This window comes from Vigna unguiculata, chromosome 11 (assembly GCF_037176805.1).
Source record: "Vigna unguiculata cultivar grain cowpea cultivar isolate G323 ecotype 2 chromosome 11, ASM3717680v1, whole genome shotgun sequence".
In the NCBI taxonomy this organism is placed as follows: domain Eukaryota; kingdom Viridiplantae; phylum Streptophyta; class Magnoliopsida; order Fabales; family Fabaceae; genus Vigna; species Vigna unguiculata.
Window position 1 is genome coordinate 39,597,226 of NC_140802.1, and position 11,721 is coordinate 39,608,946.

An 11,721-nucleotide genomic window follows, 5' to 3' on the forward strand; every position below is an offset into this window, starting at 1 on the left:
CAAATAACACCAAATACAAGTCCATGCAATCATAAATCATAAATATCTTCAACTTTCTGAGTTGAGAGAAAAAGAGGTAAACCGTGAGACTTTTAGAAATATGCAGATAGAGAAAAATAAGTAGTCTATGTGACTCTTTTGGATCTACGCGTTCAATGTTTAACTCATTTTTATATTTTATAGATAAATTTGGACAAATCTAATTATTTAACTTATATGAAATGTGTCAACTAATTGCAATAGATTTTTCATATTTTTTTTATGAAAATTGTGTTTTAGATTCAAATACACTTATAATTAAACTAGTATTCAAGGAGTCACGTAAAAAAGTCTCTCTTCTCTTAATACTCCATCAGAATCATAACAATTAAATAAGATAACGAATAAATAGATAATAGTCACTGATTAATAAAAGAATTAAAAAATATAAACTTTATACCTAAATATTCAATAAACAATAAAATTTAATAACAACTGAATTAAAAATACTTAAATTACATAACTAAACCAAAGATTAAAATATATCAATGTATTAGAAAGAAAACCTGTTCCTCAGGAAAAAAAAAAAAAAACATACAAAATGAAACGCAAAGCATTACGCAGGCGAGACGGGTTTCCCTGAAGTCTCCCTACTCACGCAATCACACACGCAGAGAATAAGAACCGTTAAATAAAGATCGAACAGTTTTTGTTTCATACAAATGAATCCAACCCAAAATACGCATCCGAAACACAAACCGTTCGATCTTCATCCAAGGATTCCAATTGAGGAATATATATAAACCCGCGAATTCACGAAATTCGATTCCCTGCGAAGGAAGGTTCGACGGAAGAACCTTCTCTGACTCGCCCAACCATTCCAAACGCTTTCTCTTTCCACGCGCATCCTTTTCTTCGTCTTCTTCTTCTTCTTCTTCACAATCAGATCCTTCACAAAATCACAGAACAAGAAGAAAAAGATGTATAGCAATTTCAAAGAACAAGCAATAGAGTACGTGAAGCAAGCGGTGGATGAAGACAACAAAGGTAATTACGCGAAAGCGTTTCAACTTTACATGAACGCGTTGGAGTACTTCAAAACGCACCTCAAGTATGAGAAGAACCCTAAGATCAAGGAGGCCATCACGCAGAAATTCACGGAGTACCTGCGTCGGGCCGAGGAGATCCGGGCCGTCCTAGATGATGGGCCCAGCGGCCCACCTTCCTCCGGGGATGCTGCTGTCGCTACCAGGCCCAAGACTAAGCCCAAGGACGGCGCCGGCGGTGACGGGGAGGATCCTGAACAGGCCAAGCTCCGGGCCGGGCTCAACTCTGCCATCGTTAGAGAAAAGCCCGACGTGAAGTGGAACGACGTGGCGGGGCTGGAGAGTGCCAAACAGGCTCTGCAGGAAGCGGTTATCTTGCCCGTGAAGTTTCCTCAGTTTTTCACCGGTGAGGTTTTGACTTTTTTTGTTGTTGTTTGTTTTTGATTATCCGATTGAGGAACGGTGATGGTGTAACCTTAAACCTGAAGTTTGAATTTTCTGCTGTTTGGTGGATGGTTTGGTCGGTTCAGGTAAACGACGACCTTGGAGAGCGTTTTTGTTGTACGGACCACCTGGGACGGGTAAATCGTATTTGGCCAAGGCTGTTGCAACAGAAGCTGATTCGACATTCTTCAGGTGAATTTTTTGATTTTCTGTTGTTTAAGCTGGATTAATTATGTGTTTGGGTGAGGTTTTGCAAAATTGATTTTGGAGTGATGCAATTTGGATGTATGTTTGTTAAAAGCAAGTTACCGGCAGAACTTTGTGGTTGTTTGGTTTCATTTTGGATTTTCCATGTTGAGATACCACCAGTTATTGTGATTTAGATTAATTTTTGAGGTTTAGTTTCATGTTGAGGAGTTTATTATGTGTCTAGAATTGATCATGAGTTCAAACAACTATGGATAGTTTTCGCTTGGATAAAAAAAATTATATTAAGTTTTAATAATACTAACCTGTTTCTATAATAAAAATATCTAAATGTAGATCACTCCACTTCACAGTCAGTTTTAACCACAATCAATTCATTAAATTTTCAAGTTTGTCATCGTTAATCCAAACACACACTTAGCACACTCAGTAATTCAATATATTTCTTTTGGTGCAACAAAAAATTAGCTGAAGTTACTTCAAATAAAAAGCAATTCTAGATCCTTAACATCAAACCAAACGTGTGAACATTAGGTTAAACCACATTACTTGAAATTTCAACATGATTTTGTGAAGAGAAGTCTCACTTCTTTTTCTTTTTTACTGTCTCAGTGCCTGAGAGAAAAATTGAGCGAGGAAAAAAGTAGTTTCTGCTTTCATTCTCCTAGTAGTTGTTTTTTCCATTTCCAAGAGAGAGTGTTATTGTTCTTTTCTCGATGTTAGAGAGAGGGGTATTGCAATTTTTCCTTCCTTCGGTGAAAGTACATTATTGTTTATTGTCTGTTTTATTTCCCTTTTCAACTTTTATTTTATTTTTGAGTTCTTGTACTATTTCTCTGTTTTCTAACATAATATCTTGGATTATCCAGTGTGAATTGAAACACACTAAGTTTGGTCGATAAATGTGTGTCAACATGGATGATTTCACATCATCATCAACATTGTTAATTGTTAAAATTTTCAATTTGAGTGACAATGACATATTCATGATTATGATTGATTTAGTTCCTTGTGCTTGTGCAAGCAAATCAAACAGTTCTGTCTTCATAGTGATCTTGTATTGTTAAATAAGGCTGTAAACGTGAGTGCTTAGGGGGGCATTTTTTTTTGCAGCATTTTTTAACTTTTGAATTCTTCAGTGTTTCTTCATCAGACCTAGTTTCAAAGTGGATGGGTGAAAGTGAAAAGTTGGTTTCAAATCTTTTTGAAATGGCTCGTGAAAGTGCACCTTCTATCATATTCATTGATGAAATAGATTCTCTGTGTGGTCAGCGTGGAGAGGGTAACGAGAGTGAGGCTTCAAGACGAATTAAAACTGAAGTTCTGGTGCAGATGCAGGTAAAAAATTTATGGTGTCAAGTTGGTAATATGTTGATTAGATCATATGTTTTTAGTTTACATCTGAATTGCATTATGCGGAACTAGTGAAGGAGATTGTATACGGGTTTAGGATGTTGATGAATTATCCTTACTTTATTTGAGGAGCAGTTGAATTAAGTTTCATCCCCTTATCAGTTGTTTGGGCTTTTATCGTTTCCTTTAATAAGCCATCTAGAGCTACCTGACACATTACCTTTGTTGTTGGGATGTCTGTAAAATATCCCATTAAATCATTTGTGTCTTAGAATATTTTGGAAAATCTTAGAATATTAATTTGTTGCTTCCTTGGGTTAGTAGCCTTTCGATATTAACTGGAGTAATACTGACTATACTAGTCCTATTTTTCTTAATAATTATTGTTTTGTAATAGCCAGGACTAGTGCAGGGAGTAAATTACATGGTTCTTAATCCAGTGAAAAGAAAGAAAGAGTAACCAAGAAGGACTTAAGAGGAAGTTTTTAAAAAGAATCATATGACGAATAATATTTTGGTCTTTGATTGAGTTAAATGATTTCGTGTGATTCATGTTTTATGATAGAAAGGACTGTTATATTATATTTTCAACCATATCAATTTAAGAATATCATTTTCTGTATTCTTTCTCCGTTTCCTTGCCTACTGAACATTATAAATTATAATACAAACAATTGTTATGCTTGATATGTTCTACATGTTTTTCATAGTATTCCATCATTGTGCAAACTGCCTTATATCTACATCTATTATATTCTTCTTTTTGTGTATTTCCTTGTTTCCTGAAATTGTGACTCTTGACATAAATTATTCAATACTTTAATTGTTTGATCATTTGCAGTTTTTTTTTTGGGCATCCATAATCACTTGACTGGCCAAGCCTAGATTTGGTGATAGTATTATTACTCTTTTTTAACGGTAAAAGAATCTGTAAAGTGACATATTGGATGATTTTTAGCCATATAGAAAGTTGTGCGCACTTTTTGATTAATGACTCGAGTCTCGTCATATATAGCATTTTTTTATTAAGCTGAACACATCATGTATGGCTCAAGTTTTGTTATACATATATCTTTGTTTTTTTTTTCAAAAAAAAGGTGTTCGAACTATCCTCTCCCCCTGTAATTAACATTATTATGCATCCTTATCTTCTAATTCAGAAGATTCAAGGTTTCTATCATAATGTTGGTTTTCCATTTTACGTTGTAGGGTGTAGGACACAATGATCAGAAAGTTCTGGTTCTAGCGGCTACAAATACACCTTATGCTCTAGACCAGGTAAGAAAATAGTTATGGTTACTAGTTCTTATTTTAAGTCAACGGTATGATACTATTTATATTGATCAAGTTGTTATTGTAGGCAATAAGGCGACGTTTTGATAAGCGAATATACATACCCCTACCAGATTTGAAGGCTCGCCAGCACATGTTCAAGGTATGGGCAATATGCACGATGATGTTCATTGAAGGATTGGTCTTATTATGTATTGTGAACCTAGCAAATGGTCTTACTATGTCTTTTTCTTCGTTGATAAATTGAACAGGTGCACCTAGGAGATACTCCCCATAGTTTGACAGAAAGTGATTTTGAACATTTGGCTCGCCGGACAGAGGGGTTTTCAGGTTCAGATATATCTGTCTGTGTAAGTTTGACTTCTATGTGAAATGCGTAGTTAGAATGATCATTTTTACTTAGAAGAATTTTAAGGCAAAGGTAATTTTACCTATTTTACAGGTCAAAGATGTTTTATTTGAACCTGTTCGCAAAACCCAAGATGCCATGTTTTTCTTTAAGAATCCTGAGGGCATGTGGATTCCATGTGGACCAAAGCAACAGAGTGCAATACAAATTACAATGCAGGAGCTTGCTGCGAAAGGACTTGCTTCACAGGTATTCAAGCTGATGCAGATTTTTATGACACTAGGACTCCAGAATTTCATTATCTAACTCATTATTGAAGAGTAATAATTTTTATGTCCCGTCTGCTCCACAGATCCTGCCACCACCTATATCGAGGACAGATTTTGACAAAGTACTTGCTAGACAAAGACCCACTGTAAGCAAGACCGACCTCGATGTTCATGAGAGATTCACAAAGGAGTTCGGAGAGGAAGGATAATTCTGACGGAATTTTTCTTCGACTATATGCACTAGTTCAAACATGTTATTATTTGTAATTTACAGAACTATTGGATCAAGTGAAGTGCATAATTTTACTTCTCATAAATTGTGTATAAAAACAGTCTGAAATTCTCAGAAAAATAAATTTCATGTGATATATGGTACCGGTTACTCATGTTTGTCTGCATTTTAATGGAGGATTCACAAATTTTAGGGTTTTCAGGTTTGAGAATTTTTGCTGCTGTGCTTCACCAAGCTGCAACAGACATACTAGTTTCGATACTAAGAAACAGTCTTTTAACCATAAAATATAGTTTTCAACAGAATGTTAAACCAGATGTGAGATTAGTTTACACTTCAAAATACTCCTAAAAGAGATTGTAAATTGTATAAGATGTGATTCATCTATGTGAAAATATTCTTGGCAAGGCCATTTATGGACTTGAAAGAGAACAGCGGGTATCGATTCCTGATAGAGTTAGAAGTCATCTACAGAAACAGATAACTTTTCATTCATCTATTAGTTTGAATCTTCTGGACGGCCATTTGATGATTTGAAGTAACATGTAAGCTGTCTGGTTACTATCAGTTATAAGTGTGAGGGAGGTGATCTGCCAAATGGACATATAAAATCAAAAGTGGTTTGCCACACATCCTTTGCAAAAGAACAGGGACAATTATGATATAGATGTTAAGAAAAGCCTGACTAGAAGGACTCAATCATTCTACTTGGTATGCAAAACATCAATTTGGAGAAAGCAAGTTCGGCTTTTTAGTGTTTTTTTTTTTGTTACTATTAACTATTTTCTTATATAAATATATATATATATATATATATATATATATATATATATATTTTGTTAGAATTTTCATATTGGTTAAAAATAAGACGATTTAACAGTATATAAATAGGTGCAAATTTTCCTTTACGAGTTAGTTTTGTCGAGTTGAGTTAGGATTAAAATTCACTGAAAAAACTTTTATAATTTTTCTTATTTGTATATCTTATGGAAGTCAATTACTCGGCATAAAAGTAGTTTATTTTTTCTTAATAATAGAACTGTGTGTGAGATTTTGGACAAAACTATATTTATCTCAACAAAATTTTGTGTATTTACATACAATTGAATGATTCCAAATTAAACCAATCCAGGTTTTATTGAACCGGTTTGATTTGGATTGCATTTTTCTTCTGAAAACTTCAAATCAGTCTAAACCAATGAAAATAGATTGTTCTGGATGTTTTTTTTTTCAAAATCTGATCTAACTCAAACACCTACAGCAGAAAGAATTGAATAACAGAGTATCTTTGGAAGAAGCATGTAGTAGTGAACTGTAGTTTTTTCTTTCTAAAAGACTCTAACATACACTGTAGCTTTTGGTATCTGGGTGAGTATATGCCATTTGTAGTTGCCAATAACACACTCAAGTTCAGACAAAGGGAAGACCCATCGTCCTTTTATGTTTTAAATATTGGACAATTGGTGTTAGTTCTCTGTAATGTAGCTGTGAATGATACAAGTTTGAATCCAATCATTGTTGTTTATAATTCGTCCAAATGCTGTTAGTTCGTTAAATATATATTCATCTTATCTCCTTTTGTGAATGTCATTTTACTTTCTGAAGAATCCTAATTGTACACCAAGTAATAAACAGAAAAATATAAAGCCGGCAACTGTTTGAATTGGTCAGTTTTGGCTATAAAATGGACGAATCACCAACCATAAAATTAGTCACCATTTCCAACTCCAGCTTTCTATTCTGGACCCTTTCAGTGTATCATGGGGTTTGCCAAAGTTTTAAGCTATTTCACCCTTCTCCTTTTCATAGGGTATACTTTGGTGAATGGATCCACCCCAAAGGTAAGGAGCATATTTCACTTGGACTTGATGTATGCATGCAATGCTGTCTACGTTAGTTGCATGCATGTACAGCCTCTTAGCTACAATAGTAGAAGGAATTTGAATTCTCTGTTAAATTTGTCTGTACTGTTTCTTTATTGTGTCTTTGTAATACACTCATGGATAACAATTCTGATGTTTTAAAATATATTAAAAGAAATTTAATATATCACATCACTGTATTTTTAATGTTCAGTTGAGGACAATACTAAAAAATTCAAAAAAGAATCTGGACTTAGAGTAAAAGCTATAAACTACTTGTATGGAACTAAACTAACTTTTGGAGTTGTATTGATACAGCATCATATAGTTTACATGGGAGATCATTCACACCCTAATTCAGAATCCGTGATCAGAGCAAACCATGAGATACTAGCTTCAGTCACTGGAAGGCATGCCACTCATTTTGAGATAAAATCCATAGAATTGTTTATAGTTATAAGTGTTCTTCTAATTTTAATTTATTTGAAAAAGGAATAGTTTTGACCAAAATGGACTTCCTGTGTACATTCTTTCTACTTTTCAGCCTAAGTGAAGCAAAAGCAGCAACCATCCACCATTACAGTAAAAGCTTCCAAGGCTTCTCAGCTATGATTACACCTGAACAAGCCACTCAACTTGCAGGTATTATTTCCAGTGTTATATGCTTCTGTCTTCATCTTTTCACTATATTGGAGACAAGGAAACAATGAGGACTAATTCAATAATTTGAAAATGGCCTCTGGATTTAAAATATGTGGCTCCAATTTGGAGTTGTATTTGCTCAGGTTTCAGAGTGAAAAAACATATTCTATAAGGAATTCATCGACCATTTACTTGCTCAGGCTCTGAACAACGTTTTGAATTGTGTTTCAGAACATAAATCGGTAGTGTCAGTTTTTGAGAGCAAAATGAATAAACTCCACACCACACATTCTTGGGATTTTCTTGGATTGGATACTATCTACAGGAACCATCCTATACCACTGGACACTGCATCCGAAGTCATTGTTGGTGTCATTGACTCTGGTTAATATTTTCCTTTGCACTCTCTTTTTTCTGTCATTTGGATTAAAAACAAGTGACTCAACATTGGTTTTCAGGAATCTGGCCGGAATCGGAAAGCTTCACTGATTATGGATTAGGTCCCGTGCCCAAAAGATTCAAAGGAGAGTGTGTGACTGGTGATAACTTTACACTAGCCAATTGCAACAGGTAAGAACTCAAAATCCATCATTGACTGTTTTTGAGATTGATGTACAATATTGAAGTAAATAAATCAAGCAGTTGAAACTGTTAAAGTGTAATGTAAAATCATCACATTTTTCACCTAATAGTTTAAATTTTTGGGACAGTGTTAATCTCTAACACGCTATTAGCATGTCTATGACAAAATATTAAGAAATGAACTTTAAGTCTAACTCAATCTTATAAAACCGACTTACAAAATACTGTAAACGGCTATCGATGAGAGACTTCTAACATCCTCACGTCGGGGGTATATACATTTCGAATGTCAATTTTACAAAACTAACTTGTAAATTGACCTTATTACTAGTTGTTGTAGGACTACATAAAGTGGTCTAGATTTCTACTTCTATCTTTGCCAACATAATTCTTCTAATAAGAAATACTAGATTTCAGCACAAACTAGATTCTCTTACATGAATGAATGTGTTCAAATTCATCATACATTCATGTTCCCTCACCGAATAGGCTAAACTTTTTCGATAGCTGGTTTCTGGCAGAAACTTATGGTATGCAACTGATATATAAAGATTGTCATTTGCTATGTCATTCACCTGGAGTTTGGATTTTTCAGGAAAATTATAGGTGCTCGGTTCTATTCAAAAGGGTTTGAAGCAGAAAATGGCCCTCTAGATGGTGTTGTGAATAAGATATTTTTCCGGTCACCTCGAGATAATGATGGACATGGAACACACACAGCTTCCACAATAGCAGGGTCCATTGTTGCTAATGCCAGCTTATTTGGCATTGCCAAAGGAACAGCTAGAGGTGGTGCCCCAAGTGCTAGACTTTCCATCTACAAGGCCTGTTGGTTTGACTTTTGCAGTGATGCTGATATTCTTTCAGCAGTGGATGATGCTATTCATGATGGCGTTGACATATTATCTCTTTCTCTTGGTCCTAATCCTCCTCAGCCAATTTACTTTGAAGATGCAGTCAGTTTAGGAACATTCCATGCATTTCAAAAGGGTATTCTTGTTTCTGCTTCAGCTGGAAACTCAGTTTTTCCACGTACTGCATGCAATGTTGCTCCTTGGATCCTCACTGTTGCTGCTAGCTCCATAGACAGAGATTTCAGTTCAAACATCTACCTTGGCAACTCAAAGGTCTTAAAGGTGAAGTCATCAACAAACCCTTTTGAAATTTTAACACCAATATACGTGTAATGCATATATCAGTCTCGGTTACTAAATTAAGGTTTATAAACTCCATCAGGGTTCTTCTTTGAATCCAATAAAAATGGAGCACCAGTATGGTTTGGTATATGGAAGTGCTTCTGCAGCTGCTGGAGTTTCAGCAGTAAATGCAAGGTATTCTCTCTGTTATGTGGCTGATCACAAACTTTGCTGTTATAAAGTGACATGATTGAACTTTTAATCCTATTTCCTTGATTTCTCCATGTAACAGCTTCTGCAAGAACAATACTCTAAATCCTACCTTGATCAAGGGTAAAATTGTGATCTGTACAATCGAGAATTTCAGTGATAACAGACAAGAGAAGGCCATAGAAATAAGGAAAGGTGGAGGGGTTGGAATGATACTTATTGATCATAATGCCAAAGATGTTGGTTTTCAATTTGTCATCCCAAGCACTCTCATTGGTCAGGATGCTGTAGAAGAGCTTCAAGCATATATAAAGACTGATAAGTGAGTTTCAAAAGTTTGTCAAATAGAGCAATAAATCTATAATATCATTGTTAGTCACACTTCATTGTCAGAAGATTGATCCATAAAACATCGTCCGCTAATGCTTTATTATGTCAGGAATCCTACTGCTAGAATCTACCCAACAATAACTGTAGTTGGTACCAAACCAGCACCACAAATGGCAGCTTTTTCTTCTATGGGGCCAAATATTATAACACCAGACATTATTAAGGCAAGTTTACTTAGACTCATGTATATTTAGACTACTGCATGCACCAGATTCTTCCTAGTTAACCTTTTTGTTGACCCAGAAAGGATACAGAGGACATAGTGTTGAAGGTTTATTCTATAGCCATTTATGCTAACTAGTGTGCTCTAATTCAACTCTGCAGCCAGACATCACAGCACCTGGACTGAATATTTTGGCAGCATGGTCTCCAGTAGGAACTGATGCCACAGTTGAACAACGACCTGTCAACTACAACATCATTTCAGGAACATCAATGTCTTGTCCACACATAACTGCAGTTGCAGCAATTATTAAATCTCACCACCCATCTTGGGGTCCTGCAGCCATAATGTCTTCAATAATGACAACAGGTAAGTTTTCATGAGTGCAGATTTTCTATTGAATTTTTCGGTAGAGAATCCAAACTCGTTTTTCATGCTTCAAAACTTTGTGGCAACTACCAAAGTCATGAGAATAGGTGTTTGTTACTATGATCATCTTAAATTAATGCCGTTTTTTTCCTAATGTTACAGCAACAGTTACTGATAACACACACCATCTCATAAGACGAGAACCAAATGGAACTCAAACCACACCATTTGACTATGGATCCGGACATGTTAATCCAGTTGCATCACTGAATCCGGGATTAGTATATGAATTTAACTCCCAAGATGTTCTGAATTTTCTGTGCAGCAATGGAGCAAGCCCAGCACAACTTAAAAACCTCACTGGGGATCTTACTCAATGCCAAAAACCTCTTACAGCTTCCTACAACTTCAACTATCCTTCCATTGGAGTGTCCAACTTGAATGGAAGTTTATCAGTTTATCGTACAGTTACTTATTATGGTGGGGAGCCAACAGTATATTCTGCAAGTATTGAAAATCCATCTGGTGTGAAGGTTACTGTTACTCCAGCAGAATTGAAGTTCTACAAAACTGGGGAGAAGATAACTTTCAGGATTGATTTCTTCCCTTTCAAGAAAAGCAATGGAAACTTTGTGTTTGGCTCCTTGACATGGAATAATGGCAAACAAAGGGTTAGGAGTCCTATTGGTGTCAATGTACTCTCTACTTAATGTGGAGTGCTTCTTGGTCTGTGTCATTCTTGGGTTTACACCTAAGAAAATGCATTTATGATCATATCACTTCGATTTCTGCAATAAAAGAAAGGTTCAACTCAAACCAATATTTATGAACTTCTATTGCCTGTGATCATCAGTGCATATGCTCTCTAAGTCATGGTAAACATTGTATTACACATGTTAAGGACACTGTAACATTGTGTTTTTCCATGATGGTTAACAAAAAGCTTGTTTTTGGAAGCATACCAAATCATACAAGTAGTAAAATAGAAAGTTCAAGAAAAAATATTGGACCTACTCCTGTTTAATGGCTGGATTAACATCAAATTAAAGCAAAATTTCAAGTAAGATAATTGCTAGACAAATGCTCTAAATGTTGGTATATAAAGCATTTATCAATGGTTAACCTTTGTCCAAACCTGATTATGTTTTATGTAAACACACTGTGTTTATTGTGGTTAAACTTTGTGTAGTTTTTG

General features: G+C 35.2%; 2 protein-coding genes across 2 annotated transcripts; both read left to right on the forward strand.

The window, feature by feature from the left end:
* Nucleotides 1-786: 786 nt before the first annotated feature.
* LOC114169640 (protein SUPPRESSOR OF K(+) TRANSPORT GROWTH DEFECT 1-like) lies at nt 787-5,322 on the forward strand. Its single transcript, XM_028054880.2, has 8 exons — nt 787-1,431; nt 1,556-1,661; nt 2,816-3,014; nt 4,239-4,307; nt 4,390-4,464; nt 4,574-4,672; nt 4,765-4,920; nt 5,024-5,322. Exons 1-8 carry the CDS (start codon nt 960-962, stop codon nt 5,147-5,149), a joined length of 1,302 nt encoding a protein of 433 aa, XP_027910681.1. The 5' UTR covers nt 787-959; the 3' UTR covers nt 5,150-5,322.
* Nucleotides 5,323-6,896: 1,574 nt separating this feature from the next.
* LOC114169167 (subtilisin-like serine-protease S) lies at nt 6,897-11,342 on the forward strand. The gene is made up of 11 exons (XM_085668809.1): nt 6,897-7,013; nt 7,353-7,444; nt 7,579-7,676; nt 7,908-8,060; nt 8,135-8,246; nt 8,854-9,394; nt 9,495-9,589; nt 9,687-9,926; nt 10,044-10,162; nt 10,323-10,526; nt 10,689-11,342. Exons 1-11 carry the CDS (start codon nt 6,933-6,935, stop codon nt 11,234-11,236), a joined length of 2,283 nt encoding a protein of 760 aa, XP_085524935.1. The 5' UTR covers nt 6,897-6,932; the 3' UTR covers nt 11,237-11,342.
* The last annotated feature ends 379 nt before the right edge of the window (nt 11,343-11,721 follow it).